Here is a 16,238-nt window from a genome sequence, read left to right on the forward strand (position 1 = left end):
AGCCTGATGTGGGGCTCGATCCCAGGATGCCAGGACCATGCCCTAAGCTGAAGGCAGACACCTAACGACTGAGCCACCCAGGCACCCTAGACTATTAATTTTTTTAATATTTTATTTATTTGATAGAGAGAGAGATCACAAGTAAGCAGAGAGGGAGGCAGAGAGAGAGGGGGAAGCAAGCTGCCTGCTGAGCAAAGGGCCCGATGCAGGGCTCGAACCCAGGACCCTGAGATCACGACCTGAGCTGAAGGCAGAGGCTTAACCCACTGAGCCACCCAGGTGCCCCATCATCCTTCCCATTTAAACTTTTAAAAAGGATAGTTACAACTGTTGGCAGTGATGAATAGAAATATATTCATTACATTTGCCTGTCTGCTTTTTAGAGTTTCTGAAATTACTTTTGGTAAATGATACATTCATCTATATTTATAAGATTATAATTAGATATATTAGATATATTATATTTATAAGACTTATATAATCTTAGAGATGCTGAGTAGTGATTATGTTACCAGTTAATCCTAAAGCGCAATAACGTCCTATATTCATAATTATCTTTTTAAAATTAGATTCATGATTCTTCTTTGTAAACTCAAATTTTAGATTCATTTTTGGAGTAGAACAGGTTTTTCACTATTTGCAAAGTTATTTCTGAGTCGCAAAAATTCTCTCTCCACGTTTTTCTCTTGCGTTCCCTCATTCAATCTTGGCTACCACAAATCAGACAGGAAACGCGAGGACACTTCTTTTGCATCTATAGTAGAAAACTCAGCAGCAGACCGTAACTACTCCAGATCTCATGATAACATTCTTCAACATGTGTACGATAATCTGACTTATCCCCCTTCCTTGACTTATGAGGACTAAATAGAAACAGAAAAAAAAAAAAAAATTTCTACCCAAACCTAGGAGCACTTCACTGCCGGCCCACAGGTCTTAAATATAAAACCTGTTAAATGAATAAACAAACAAAAATAAAAGCAGAGCTAGGCCCATAAATACCGAGAACAGACTGATGGTTGCTAGAGGGAGGGAGTTGGGGGATGGGCAATATGGGTGAAGGGGAGTGGGGGAAGTAGGCCTTCAGTTAAGGAATGAATAAGTCACCAGGATAAAAGGCACAGCACAGGGAATGTAGTCAATGGCACTTTATGGTGTTGTTTGTGACAGATGGGAGCTACACTGTGGAGAGCACATCGCAATGTATACACTTGTCAAATCACCATGCTCTACACCTGAGATGAATGCAACACTGTGTGTCAACCCTACTTCAATTAAAAAAAGAAAACTAAATCCACATTTTAAAAACTGTTAAAAACAATCACAACAGGGGCGCCTGGGTGGCTCAGTGGATTAACCCTCTGCCTCGGCTCAGGTCATGATCCCAGGGTCCGAGGATCAAGCCCCACATCGGGCTCTCTGCTCCGCAGGGAGCCTGCTTGCCTTCCTCTCTCTCTGTCTCTCTGCCTACTTGTGATCTCTGTCTGTCAAATAAATAAAATCTTAAAAAAAACCAATCACAACAAAAAGTCAATAGCTACAGTGCTTAAATAATGCATATTGATTCCGTTGAAATAGCTATACTGTAAAAGACAGACGAATTTGGCTAATCATGTGTTATTAGATTTTACCCCATTACACCTGGTATATACTAAGAAAGAAGAGAAAAAAGGTAAAAAATTTGTCAATGTCAGACTCGTTTTGGATTGGGGACTAATTTTGTTTTTTTAATGTCGTTGTTTTTAATCGTATTTTAATAGTATTGTTAATGTTTTGGGTACTATGGGACTTCTTTCTCCTTTCCATGTTATACTAAAAAGCCAAGATTTTAGGGGCAACAGGCTGGCTAGGTCCAAGATCTCTTTCTTCCTTACTGCTCCATGGGGGTTCACTGTATAGCCCAGGTTTGCTCAAAGGAAATGAGCAGTGTTCTTTGGTCCTGACTGAACTTGTACCAAAGAGCTCAGTTTTAACCTATGGGCTGGTTAATGAACAAGCTTAGTCAACAAGGTTAATTTGTGGACCTCTACAAATGTGGTCTGTGTGTAGGTGGTACCTCTCCTGAAGACAAAGACTTTCCCCCATATCTGTTTCCAGTAAAGGGTGGTCTTCAGACCGAAATTCTCTCTTGCCCCAGGTAATTGGTTCTCTGAAAGTGGGTCATTGTAACCTCGGTCTACACTTCATGGTGTCTAGAGCTCTGCTCTTGGGTTGCAAGGGTTAAAGATGGACATTGCCCCTTGGAAGCAAGCAGAGGCGTGGAAAGGAAGTCATCTCTGTCAAGCCAATAAAGGAAGATGAGCAAGCTGTATCTTTCACTAGATTATGCACAGTCAAATGACTCCCTGTATTTATTTCCCTTTTGATATCTGTAATTCATTAGTTCTCAAACTTGGACGAGCATCAGATTCACCTGGAAGGCTTGTGAAAACCCAGATGGCTGGGCCCTTGCTCCAGTTTCTGATTCAGTGGGTCTGCAAAGGGGCTTATCAAGACTGCATTTCTTTTCTTTTCTTTCTTTCTTCTTTCCTTCCTTCCTCCCTCCCTCTTTCTTTCTTTCTTTCTTTCAGACTTTATTTATTTATTTGACAGAGAAATAGAGAGCACAAGTAGGCAGATCAGCAGGCAGAGGGAGCAGGAGAAGCGGGCTCTCTGCTGAGCAGGGAGCCCGATGCGGGGCTCCATCCCAGGCCCCCGCGATCATGACCTGAGCCGAAGGCAGACACTTAACTGACTGAGCCGCCCAGGTGCCCCAAGACTGTATTTCTAACACGTGCTCAGGGGATGGTGCTACTGCTGGTCCAGGCAGACACATTTTGGGAACCACTTTCTTAACCCACTGCTTCTCATGATATGGTGCAAAGACCATCTGATTAAAAATCATCTAGAATACTTGCCAAAACATAGGTTTGTGGAAGTTTATGGCCCTCGGTCAGAATCTGGGGCGGCCGTCAGAATGACACTTTACTGAGTACCCAGGTGACATTCAAGCACTCTGAACTTTGAGTCTCAATACCTTACCTGTTAGCAAAGTCTCATTTCAGGAATCCATCCAATCTGGGTGAGCTACGTCATACTAAGGAAGGAGTTCTCAGCCCACCCTTAAACGAGGAGGAGCCAAAAAGCTGCATCTTAGCACCAGCTATGATATGAGACACATTCCCTGGGTAGTTAGGACGTAGGACACGCTGTGAGAAGGAGGCAGTGGCTGCCCATCGTTACCACCCTTTGGGGGAGACTCAAAAGAGAAGATCTTCGGACACCTGTCTAGGGAATAGCTATAACCAGTAAAAGCCGAGAGAGAAGGTAAACCTCAGAGAACTAAGTTGAGCTGGGTGTTCTGGCAAGCCAGCTTACTAAGAGCTCCTTTTTCCAAGACTCACTTTGGAGGTTATGGTATTATTTTTTATTGGGAAAAACAGATCATAGCTCCTCTATTTTTAAGGTTGGAGGTATAACTTAGACTGTAGTGTAACAGCTGGTGAAGGATGCCAGAGGCAGGCCTCGGAGCCCCAGCTTAGAGATCTTTGGATGTGCCTCTGGGGCCACGCTGGTGGTTACAAGAAGGCCTCCATGTAGGCCCCAAAGGTCTTTGCCTGTTTATAAGAGCTTCTCTGTCTGCATGAAATTAGGGACAATCACCTGGATGTATGTATCGTTTAATAATTCCCATTTAACAGTTTATATGATTTAATAAATAATTCTCTTCAACAGTGAAAAAGACCTTATTCCTGAAACCAGACAGAAAAAAGAAAAAAAAAAAACCAAACCAAACCCAACAGACAGCTAACAGACGCATGTCATTTTTAAGACCAAAGAAGAAAGACGCAGGGCTGAGATGGTCATCTCCTGAGTCTACCTCCTGTTCTAGCACCAGCACCAGAGTCACTGAGAGGTGGGACACAGACCAGAGCCGCGGAAGCTTTCCGTGCTCCAGGCTCGCATTCTCACTGCTTTTAGCTCCAGAGCCCTGCTGGGGCCCAAAGTAAAACAGGTGTTACATGCAAGTTTAGCAAAGACAGATTGGAAACTCCTCATAAGCTAGTCTCACACAGAATTAAGGTCTCGACGAGACTTGTAGAGTTGGGGGCTCTTAACCTGAAAAACTGATTTTATTTATTTATTTATAGTAGAAATGAAGCAAGTCAGTGGTATACTTCTATTTGTGGGCAAATCAGGGTTTCCTGAGTCTTTGCTAAGTAAGTTTTCCCAAGCTCGGTGCTTTTTCTTAAAGCTAACCTGTTAGACTCTGGCAAATCTGTTCCACCACTCCAACTTGTTCTAAAATTGTAAACCGGAATCTCCTCTATCTTAAAAACCTCACACTCTGGGCTTCACACACCCTCTGCTCATCATGCGTCAGTAACAAGACCATTTCTTCATCTCTGTTGATGCTTTACCTGAGCTGGTTGAGGCAGGGGATTTGCTGCGCCTGGAAGGTCCTGGGCTCTTGGTGGTGCTCCTGCGGGATGATGAAGCTATTTTGGTGTAAGAAGTGGACTTCACCACTCGACATTCTGGGGGAAAGAACAACAACCAGAGGTCATTATAGGATCATGGCACAAACCATTCAAAATGCACAGTAAACCTGGAGACAGACATATCTGGGCCCCTCAGTCCTGTTGACTTCCTGCTAGCCCACTGCTCATCTAGAACAAAAGAACCAAGAAAACAATGAGAAAAGGGCACAGTGGGTGTTTTAGACATCGAAGTAAATAATATTCTAAGCCTTCTAGTTTACCTTGTTTACAATGATATTTTGGAGAGATTGGGGGTAATAGCTTGGTAAAAGGGTGCATTTGTTGGTTTCTCTCCACCCACCTCCTGCGTTATTTGGGTACATGTGTTTCTTTCAGGATAGGTTGTTCTTTCTTCCAAGAAAAATGTTAGACAAAAGGTCAATCTCATAAACCGAGATACGCTGATGGAGGCTTCCACCCATCAGGTCCCAATGTACTGCTCTTGGGAATCCTTGCAGTGGTAGCAATGGATTTTTTTTTTAACCCTATGTGAGAAATGACAGCATTCACTCAAAAGAGGTAAACTTGGAGAAGAGATAGGTGACTTGACCCTGCTACAAGGACACCGTGTTAAGTGTGCGCCATCACACAACTGTATTTATAGGACGGTTCTTGGCCTGATGATGTAAAATAACTTCACTTTTATTAGATTTACATCTTTGGTGTTTGTGTTCTTGAAATTTAACACTAAACATCTAAATAGCAGAGAGTTTTTTATCTCCTTCCAAGTGAGCTGCACTGACCAATCACAATGTTGTTTAAATCTACCCATCTTATTCTGAAGAAACCACTTTTAATAACTAAAAAATATTTTTATGCTTGTACAGATAATCAGTGTTCACTGTGGGTAGAAAAATAGAGAGGATATTTAAAAAAAACCCTATCCAGTGATACTTTTTTTTTTTTTTTTTTGAGGGTGGTATACAAACTAAAATTTTCTAGAATTTTTTTCTACTCAGTTTCTTTTTTTTTTTTTAAGATTTTATTTATTTATTTGACAGAGAGAGATCACAAGTAGACAGAGAGGCAGGCAGAGAGAGAGAGAGGGAAGCAGGCTGAGCAGAGAGCCCGATGTGGGACTCGATCCCAGGACCCTGAGATCATGACCTGAGCCGAAGGCAGCGGCTTAACCCACTGAGTCACCCAGGTGCCCCATCTACTCAGTTTCTATTTAAACAACTTTGGGATTAGTCTGTATATGTTGATCTGCTACTAGCCTTTTCATACCATGATATATTGTGAGCATTTTCACCCTGTCTTTAAGGGAACATTTTACTACATGGATTTACCATAATTTGCTTAACCAAATTCCGACTGCTGGGTATTAAACTTGGGTTCAACATTTCACCAGCATAAATAATTTCATGAATAACACCCTTCTAAATGAGCATGCAGGTACCTGATTATTTCTTTAGGATAGATTTAGCTCCTGGCACTTCAAACTTAGTTTCTAGTTACTGGAAACCAGGGGGCACATTTTGGATGCTTAACAAATTCTGCTGAAAGAAGCGGGATTGTGAGTCTAAAGGGGAAGCACTTTTGAAAAGCTTTGACCAACTGCCCTCTAGACAGGCTGACTCAAACCGTACTTCCCGCAGAGTAGGAGAGTCGTCATTAGCCTAACCCCTCACACAGTTTACGTTCTATCTTCTCAAAAAATCTTTAATTTCTATACAAATATTGGGCTTTGTTGCCTTAAATATGAATTGGTTTGATTACCAATAAAGTTGTATATTTTCCCCCATATGATTGTTAACCATTTGTATCCTTTGGTATTATTTGCTCATGTCTTTCTGGACATTTGCATTTGGGATATTCCTTTTCTTATTGGTCTGTAAGAACAAACTCTGTATTAAAGTTCTTCCCCTCTGTCTATCATGTCATAAATATTTATCTGTGTAAGTAGTTGTTGAACCATGTTAGCTTTAAATGTGGTATTCTTTTTATTTTTTTTTAAGATTTTATTTATTCATTTGACAGAGAGAGAGAGAGAGAGAGATCACAAGTAGGCAGAGAGAGAGGAAGGGAAGCAGGCTCCCCGCTAAGCAGAGAGCCCGAGGCGGGGTTCGATCCCAGGACCCTGGGATCAAGACCTGAGCTGAAGGCAGAGGTTTTAACCCACTAAGCCACCCAGGCACCCCGTGTGGTATTCTTTTTAAATATAGTAGTTTAAAATTGAAGTCTAATTGATTAGCTTTCCCCTTATGCATTTTTTTTATCATTTTATGTTTCAATAACAAAGAAATCATAATACTTCCAGATCTAATTCTGATGCTTGACTTTGAAATTTTCTTCCCTTCTCATGCAACGTCTAATTTTCTAAGCTTATAACATGTTTTTTTTCAACTTCATACACTTCTGAATGGCTTCCTCTTTTTCCCAAACCAACAAAGTTGTTCATATTGTCTAGTAAAGAAAGCATGTAAGTGTATATAAAATATAAACATTGCAAGCCTGCAAGTAGGAGATAATGGAGAGCGTCTCCTGGAGAGCCTAATGCATTGAACTGGGGTGGAGGGGTGGGGAGGGCATAAAGAAGAGAAGGGATTTCAGATGGAAAAATAAGAGGAAAGAAATTCATTGCACTTGAGGTATTAGTAGTTGTGGCTTCATAGTCAAAAGCAGAGAGAAAATGAGTCAGGGCATTACTGAGTGTGCCCAGGCTTCCCTGATAGTTACTTGGGCCATTGTTGGCTGCTTTAGCCTGGCCAGATGGTCCTGATATATTCTATTTCTTAAAAAAGAGAGAGAGAGAAATCTATCCATATGGCCATATCAGCAAAAATTAAAAGACAGAAGTAAGCAAGATATATAATAGAATAACAACGAAGATATGACCAGAGCCGCAAAAAGTGTTCTGATGGGGTAATGGTGTCTATGGGTGTGTCTACAGAGGTTTTAATTCACAAAACAGATCTTTGGAACATGTGAAGGCGACATCCAACTAGCTCAAGGCTCCAGCCACACAAGTGACAATGAATCCTGGAGTTTGTCCTAGCCTTGGATACTGGCCTGGCCTTTTGGAAATTTATTAGCAACCAAATCGGATGGCTGTGATGTTGCTGGTCCGCTGGCAGGCTTCAGGTGTCCAACATGTGCTAAATGCTGAGCACGGCAGACATAATGAAGAAGACATAAAGTTTTGGGAATCGAAATACTTGCCACCTGGCAGTGCAGCCTGGAGTCTTTTAGCCAACATTCATTTTTAACAAAATCATTTTTGCAACTGAAGGTTCTCGTTTGTTAATTTTTATTTCATGGAACTCATGTTTAAAAAAACATCGGTTTAGGAAACCAACTGTTGTTAAGTAATAATACATTGTGCATTTGAACTCAAAATCAGGACCATAATGAGGGCAGGATGACCAGGACTTTCTGTCCCAGGTCATGAATGTTTAGAGGTCACCACATTTAAAATAATAACTCAAAAAGCTTTGTGTCTAGTGGGCAAGAATGAAAAGTTAAAATAGAAAGCCACCAGATGGTGCACATTGGTAATAACACCCATCTGTGAGCTGCAACATGAATTAAAAAGTTGATTTTAGGGTTTGTCGCACGCCGTTTGCCACAGGTGCCAGAATTGCTAGTTAGGGCTCCAACTACCAACCAGGGCTCAGGATCGGCATCGTGGAACCAGTCTTACCACACTCAGTTGACATTTTCCAGCTACCGCAAAGAAACTAGGCATTTTATAGTGGAGCGGCTCAGCCTTCTCAGAGCCAGTGTAGGCGTTTTGTTTGATTTTCAAAGCATTGAAAAGAACTCGTGGGCTCACGCCATGCTTCTAGAGCTCCTCTTGAACTTAGTTCTCACCATATTATTAATCTATCAAAAGTCATCATTTATTAGTCTGCCCCCCATCTCCTACTCCATTTGGTACTAACCAGTCCTGGCATAGGAAAAATCATGTAAAGTTCCTCCATAAATATTGGCCCAAGTTGCTACTGATCCTGTTAGCCACTTGTGTGAACTCTTATTATTTACTGACCTCTCCAGCATCTCACTTTACAGAGGAGGAAACTGGGTCTCGGAGAGGCTAAACAACTTGTATCCAAACCCTGGTATCAGAGTGGGGGCTTCCTCACAACCCCAGGATCTGACATCGCTTAAGCAAGCTGGCCCACTGTGAATAAGGGCTGACAAATTTCTGTCAGTGCCCAGGGTTGGGGCAGACAGACGAGTGAGTGATGGTGGGAAGCTTGGCAAACAACCAGTTCCCATTTCAATTAAAAACCGAAGATGCTAAAGGTACAACTCTATCAAGATGCCTATTGCATCAGAAAACAAAACAAGGGGCACCTGGGTGGCTCAGTGGGTTAAGCATCTGCCTTTGGCTCAGGTCATGATCCCAGAGTCCTGGGATGGAGCCCCGCAACTGGGCTCCCTGCTTGGTGGGGAGCCTGTTTCTCTCTTCTCTCACTCTACTGCTCTACCTACTTGTGCTCTTTCTTGCTCTCTCTGTCAAATAAATAAATAAAATCTTAAAAAAACAAAACAATGAACTCTCTTTTGGAAGTGGACTTACAGTGAAGTAGTAGGGTGGGGGGGGGCGTTGGTCATTGAGTCTGAAAGATCATTACGAATATTACAAATCTCGTACCTCTTGTCTTCAGAATAAGGTAAAGCTTCATAAGTCATATAAGGGATTAGAATAATTCTGAAGGGTTAGGGTTGAATATAATAGAAAACAGGAACAAAACAATGACAGCAACTGTTTTTTTCCCCTAGGGTGAAAATAAAACCAATTGAAGAAAATTGCAGCTCCAAGCCATAAATTAGAAAAACAAAACAAAACAAAACAAAACAAAACAACAACAACAAAAAAAGACTCCAACCATCTTTCCCATTAAAGTTTAGATTTTAATTAGTTTAAATGGGAATCGTGTTTTATAATGGAGGAAAATGCAGTGAAGAAGGACAAATACTTCATTACTTTAGAGAGAATGCCAAAATCTTTGTCAGCTTAAAACCACAACTTAGAAACATCATGAATAATATGATCTAAATGACCAGTAAAACAGAAACTCTTATTTGTTCTTAAAAAAGACATTTTCATAGCCTCTGGCAAGGAAGAAAACAGCACCCTCCATTCTCCATCTCTTGCGGGGTCATTTGTTTTGCGGAGTAACCACTTCATTCTGATATGTTTGGCGTCCTTGTATTCTGAGGGATGCATTTCCTTTGGTAATGGAGATAGTGGGCAGCACAGATACTCCTTAAGAAAGACCATATTGGGGGCACCTGGGTGGTGAAGTCTGTTAAGTGTCAGACTCTTGGTTTCGGCTCAGGTCATGATCTCCGGGTTCTGAGATCCAGCCCAGAGTCAGGCTCTGTGCTCAGCAGGGAGCCTGCTTGAGATCCTCTCTCCCTCTCCCCCTCGTGCTCGCTCATGCTCTCTCCAAAATAAATACATAAATTTAAAAAAAAAAAAAAGATGATATTGAAGGGCTGTAGGTAAGTCACTTGAAGGAAGCTTCGAGATAGCAATTTCTCTTGCTACTAAACGTTGAAGCCTCCCCAAAGTATAGAAAATCAAACACATTAAATGGGTCTCTGGGGACTGGACCTACCATAGCAAGCAAGCAAGTTTTAGTTAAATCTCTGCTTTGGAAAGTCCCTATAGTCACAGTTCAGTGAGAGGGAAAAGCATCATTCTTCATAAGGTCTAGACTAATGTTTGCCTTACAGATGTCCTCAAGATTAGGTAAGACAGAAGTTAAAACATTTCCCACCTTCACCCTGGACCCCAATTTAAGAAATGAGCCTCCTGTAATGGACAGATTTAGAAAGACAACCCAGATGCAGATGTATAAGGAAGAGACTAGAAAAGGAATAAATTCTTTGGCCATGTTCCCAGTGGCATGAGAACCTCCACTTATGCAGATTTTCCCCCCACTTGGAAACAGTTGGTAGGTAGGCTGTAGTGTTGTGGAAAGTGCTAAAGAAGAGAACTGGCGACAGAATGCCACCACAGGCACCAACACCTCACCTGAGCTTGCACAGTAAGGACATTCATGCATTCAAAGGGGCCCACCTGTGCCTTTGGAGAATCTTGAAGAGCAAAGGGGAAGCTCCCAAGTGTCTAGCCAGCCTCGGTGACATGCTACACACCAGCTAGGGAACATTCTTTAAACAAGCTAGGTTTCTACTCCTCTACTCTCTTTTCAAAACCAGCCAGAATAAAAGCCCCGTCAGGCAGAGGCCTCTCAGACTGCTACCTGCTCTAAATTCAGTTGTTCAGATCTGTTTGGGAGATGAGCAAGTTCATCTGGAAGAATCCATCATGAGCAGTCGACGCTTTGTGCTCTCCTCCCCATCCTGATTACAAAGACAAGCTTCCTCTCAGCTTGGCAAAGGCACAAAGCCTCCAAATGGAGTAACATTCCTCTCGTTGGTGATATGCAAAAGAGAGTCAGGAAGCACATTCGGTTCTAGAGACTTTTTATAAAAATGGCACAAGCTCAATGACCGAGAGAACTTGGGACTCTGTCTGTAACTCTCCAACGAGTTGTCCTTACATGTTCATATGCTCTGAGTCGGAAGGAGTCCTCTGAGTATCCCAAGGTTACCAGTGCTTACCAAATCAACTCACTCTCTTCACTCAATTCAGGATTATCCTCTCCTATCTCTAGAAGTGGTTGTCCAGCTTTCTCAGGAGCCCCTGGGGCCTGCGGGGCTCACATGTCCGTCTCATGGTCCTGAAGCCTTCCCCATCCGGCTTGTCAGCGCGGGTGAACTGGATTTATAGGATATCCAGATGTAAGGTCCTTGCAGGAAGGGTCAGTCTGCATCTCCCCAGCAAGGGCTGAAGCCCGTTCTCTCATTTCTGTGCCACCTGGATTCTGAGTCAAGCCCGACACTACGGTGAAATTCCCATCCCTGCTGGCTGTGGGGTTTGGAACCGGTGTTACTTCCCTCCGCCCCATATGCAGCTTGTCTGGAATAAAAGCCGTCAAGACTGAAACACTCTAAAACATAGCTTTTTAAAAAACAAAGTATGTAGCAGACTGAGCTGAAAGTGAAGGCACTGGTTGGAGTCGTTTCGCTGGAGAGTAAAGTCCCAGAAGTTGAGATTTTTAAAGGACCTTCTAAAAATACAGCTACGCGTGTCTAAACCCAGCACCTAGACTGGCCCACCACAACTTTTCAGAACACCCGGCTAAGCGCTCCAGATGGCGCACACGTGTTCCCACAGCCGGGCTGCTCGCTGTGAGACTAACACGAACCAGTTCTGGAAGCACTCGCCGGCTGAGACTCCTTTATGTAACCTCTGCAGAGGGCTTGATGGCACTGGGATTTTCTGCACTAACATTGCAAGAGTCACTACTCAGAAGGATTCTCTTCTCCAAATACTTTCCTTCTTCCTCTTAGTCCAGTAAGAGTTAATTTTCCCTACATTAGCAGCTGAGAGTTATATGGGGGTCTAGGTGGGGGGCAGTTTTGCTCTGGGAGATTCGCCTGGTTACCCAGGTTCCTGCTATCTCATTTCTGTCCCCCACGAGTGTTCTCGTCCATATGGTCCCAGCCAGCCTGTCATGCAGTCTCTGAGTTTCAGCCCTGGGGGTAGAGGAGAAAAAGAGGGAGACCTCCAGATGCTAGGCAAGAAAAGCTGCACTACACCAAGTCTTCATTTCCTGAAACTGATTTTGTTCTCTTTGTCCCTCGTGTCAACTGTACATATATGGTATGTATATATTAGTGCTCCCCGGTCTCTACATACTAAATGGTAGCAGCATCGCCCTAGTTGCCATGATTGAAGATGTCTCCACACATGGCCAAAGGTCCCCCAGGAGCATACTGTGCCTGGCTGAGAACCCTTGTGGGGTCTCTTCATTAGGCCATGTTTCCCACGGTCTTCAATCATTTTTTAAATTCTTCCCTGAGGGTGTTCATGAAGCCATCACTAATCATGTGCCTGGGTCCCTGAAACAATGCACTTTGCACATTCTTTCTACAGCTCTGGCCAACACGAACTGACAGTTTCAGGCTCCTGTGCATTCACTGCGGTGGTGATGATCCGAGTGGCATGGAAGGTTTTCCAATTGTCTGCTAAACCTGAATCAGTATCCACCGCTTTACCCATCCCTGAGAACACGGAGACCTGGGGCCTTGCAACACTGGGGGTTTCTCACTTCAGAGTTTGGAGAATGGAGGAGGTCATGGAGGCACAGTGTTGAGAAAGAAGCCTTCCACTCTGTGTTGTACGAAGCTCCGTGTTGGAGAAGGGCTGGGAGCACTGCCCATACTCAGCTGCTCTCCAAGTCATCATTCCCCTTGCTGAGACCACTTGACCTCGCAATGAAGCTTTTGAAACCCATCCCCAAATAGTGCGACCCGGGCCACTTCAGTTGAGCGCAACGGGTACTTGTTGTTACCTACTGAGACTGGGAATATGCAACCTATGCATAAGCCAAGTAGGACTGCCTCAAAACAACAAAATCACGTATCCTTTTGCTGGTATGAAGTCAGGATCTTGTCTTTCTGGAAGTCTAAAATATAAGTGTAGTTGGTAAACTTCCTTTCTCCATAAAAGTCCAACCTCATCAGCATGAAAACTTGTCCCTGATGGCAGCCTCTTTTTTTTCTTTTTTCTGTGACAGTGCTCAGCTGTTTGCCCGAGATCTGCTGCCTCTTCATTAGCCCATGCAACCTTACCAACAATCTCCATCTTTTTGAAACTAAAGCAGTTACTAAAACTGAGAAGCTCCCCTTGGCTGGCTCGGAGCTTCTCATCAGAAACCCATGTATTGGGGCCGCTGTGTAGCTCAGATGAATGAGGGGCTGCCTTTGGCTCAGGTCATGATCCTGAAGTCCCAGGATCGAGTCCCATATTGGGCTCCCTGCTCAGTGGGGAGTGTGTTTCTCCCTCTGGCCCTCCCCCACCATGCTCTCTCTCTCTCTCATTCTCTCAAAGAAATAAAATCTTAAGAAAGAAAGAAAGAGAGAGAGAGAGACCCGTGTGCAAAGAAAGAGAGAGAGAGACCCGTGTGCCTTTGGTGGGAGGTTTAAACAATCACAGAGGCTGAGGACTCTTCTCCCAACGTGTTCCTGTTGATGGATGCATACATGTCGTCCGGCTCAAGAGGGATGCTTTCTTGGTCTTCGCTGAAGTCTGACAACTCTGAGTGACTGAGTATACATATAGGCAATGGCTGGACCATGTAAAAAGAGCACTCTGACCCACTACTTGCCCCAAGCTGCCCAGGAAGACAAAGCCTCCTCTATGCTACCCAGCCAGGAAACCAGCCTGCTGTAAGTCACACTAGCCACAAGTCAGGTGGCATTCCCCAGTAACGACCAGGAAGCTAACCAGGAACTCCTACAACAATCGGCCCCAAATGGCCAAGACTTGATTAATAATTGACAGCATCCCCTAATTTTTGTCCCTGTTTCATCTTCGAACCAAAAAAGCTAATATGCACCCCAGCCAGTCACATAGCTAGCCCTCCCACAGCTTCCCCACGCCAACAATCAGCCCACACCTGAAGCCTTCCCTTTTCGCCATTTCTACAGCTCTCCCACTCCTCTGCCTGCTTTCAGTCTCTGCCAAAATGCAAATGATGGCGGCTGACACTTTTGCTCTAGCAAACTCGTGATAAATAGCCTTAGCATGGTCTTGTTCAGTTGGTCTTTGCTTCTACAACACACACAGCTCTCCTGTCCCAGTATAAAATGAAGTAGCTGGCTTGAGTCAAGCATCACGTTGCATGAAACAGGCTTACCTTCATCCATTAGAGTCATGAGAACATCCACAAGGGAAAAAGGCTGACTGAAGAAGCAGCAGATGAACAAGCATCTCCAGTCTCACACTCTGGGCCTACACTGATGGGGTGGCTTCCCATGCGTGACAGTGCACATCATCTGAATTTCTATTTCTATTTCTCTTTTTTTGCAAAGTGCGTGTGCTAATTTCCGAAGGCTGCTATAACAAATGTGGTCGTTTAAATTGACTGATTCTACCCATGGTGTTAAAGACCAGAAGACCAAAATCAAGGCGTTGCAGGGCCGTGGTCCCTCCAAAGGCTCCAGGTAAGAATCTATTTCTTGCTTCCTCCAGTTTCTGGTGGCTCCAGCCATTTCTTACTCGGGGCCACATCGCGGTCATCTCGGCTTCCATCTTCACATGAACATCTGCTCTGCGCCCCGATTTTATCCCCTTTTGCCTGGCTCATGGGAGGACGTTTGTGTTCAGGCCCACCTGGATAATCCAAAGTAATCTCCTCATCTCCAGATCCTTAACCTCATTATATCCGCAGAGATGCTTTTTTCCAAATAAGGTAACATTTCCGAGCTGATATCTCTGGGTGGCCATTATTCAATCTGCTACATCACGTGTGACAGACACAACTGTAGGCCAAGCCTTTCCTGAGAAGTTTTGTCAGGAAATCTGTTGTTATTCTCCTGCCAAAAACCTTTCCATGCCTCCTAGCTGCTTTTCGAGAACTTCCTTAGCACGCTCTGTAAGACTCCTGTCTACCTCAGCCTCTGTCTCTTCTTTGTTTTGGACACATTCTTTCAGTTTCTTAACATGCCCTAAATATCTTTCTCTCTTTGGGCATTAGAACCTAAGTATCGGTACCACAAGAATCAAGTTGGCCCCCCTACCACCTCACCTGCTAACCGCTGCTCATACTTCCTGCTCGAAGTATGAATGGAATTCATTCATTTTGAAAATATTTGCCACATCCCTGCTGTTTAGGTGTCAAGACAGAGCAGTCAGTCGAGGTATAGAGTACCCGGCTCATGGAATTTATCCTCTAGCAGAGGAAATGGGTCTTAAAAAGCAAAACCAAAGAGAAGCACTGGTTTTATAAACACTTTATAAGGCAAGAATGGAAAGGATGATGGGACAGTGAGTGGCTGAGTGAGTGGTTTCTCTCTACTGGTGGTCAGAGAAGGTGTCTGGGAAGAGAGGACACTGCAGGGGAGCTCTGAGCACAAGACTGAGCCAACCACATGTAGAGTAGAGGAAAGAAAGAGAGGCAGGGGACAGACCAAGTCAGGACTGGGAAGACCAAGGGAGAGGTTTGAGTTGTACAAGATGTAAGATGGGAGGTTATAGAAGGATTTTAGGCAAAGGCATCTAATTCGTGAGTCCAAAAGGTGAGCCTGGTTGCTGTGTAGAGGAAGGTTTTTCAGAGAGTCTAATCCAGGCGAGAAAGGATGGTGGCTTGGACCATGGTGGAGGTAATGGAAATGGACAGAAGAGAATAACTTGGGGAGTGAGGGGAAGATCGAGTCCATAAAACTCAAGGATGGACCAGATGGGGTGTGGGTGGACAGGACAATCTCAGCCTACACGATCTTTGGGGAGTGTGCTGCTGAGTCCTACACAGGCAGTAGCATCATGTGCAAAAGGGCAAGAGACAGTGAGAGCTTACCAAGGCCTATGGTCTTCCTGCAGGATAAAGAACAGATTTTCCAGCTCTTCACAAATCCTTGTCCTTTCCTTGACCTCCTCAGCTGGAATCACTGGAAGTGAGACCCGGGGCTTTAAAAAAATCCCCTGGCGATCCCAATGGTGTGGGTCCATAGACCAGAAAGCTTTTGCTATTCTCTGGTATACAGATAAGAAAATTACTGAAGGAAATCCAGAGGCTCAGAGTTTGAAGTTAATTGTGAAATGTGGCATTTGGAAAGAAGGATTAAACTAACAGAATAAGATGAATTAGCAAGACAAATCAGTCTTGAAAAAGCAACAAATATCTGTCCCACTTT

The 16,238-nt window shown here is 43.8% G+C and overlaps 1 protein-coding gene across 5 annotated transcripts in view; it reads right to left on the minus strand.

The window, feature by feature from the left end:
* DCLK1 (doublecortin like kinase 1) overlaps positions 1-16,238 on the minus strand; it is a 359,451-nt gene that overhangs the window by 99,187 nt on the left and 244,026 nt on the right. For all 5 annotated transcript variants that reach the window (XM_045978157.1, XM_045978156.1, XM_045978159.1 and 2 more), the window contains exon 5: positions 4,401-4,517. In XM_045978157.1, coding sequence (XP_045834113.1) covers positions 4,401-4,517 — 117 coding nt within the window. The remainder of the gene's footprint in view (positions 1-4,400; positions 4,518-16,238) is intronic.

The sequence above is a fragment of the Meles meles genome, chromosome 14 (genome assembly GCF_922984935.1).
Source record: "Meles meles chromosome 14, mMelMel3.1 paternal haplotype, whole genome shotgun sequence".
In the NCBI taxonomy this organism is placed as follows: domain Eukaryota; kingdom Metazoa; phylum Chordata; class Mammalia; order Carnivora; family Mustelidae; genus Meles; species Meles meles.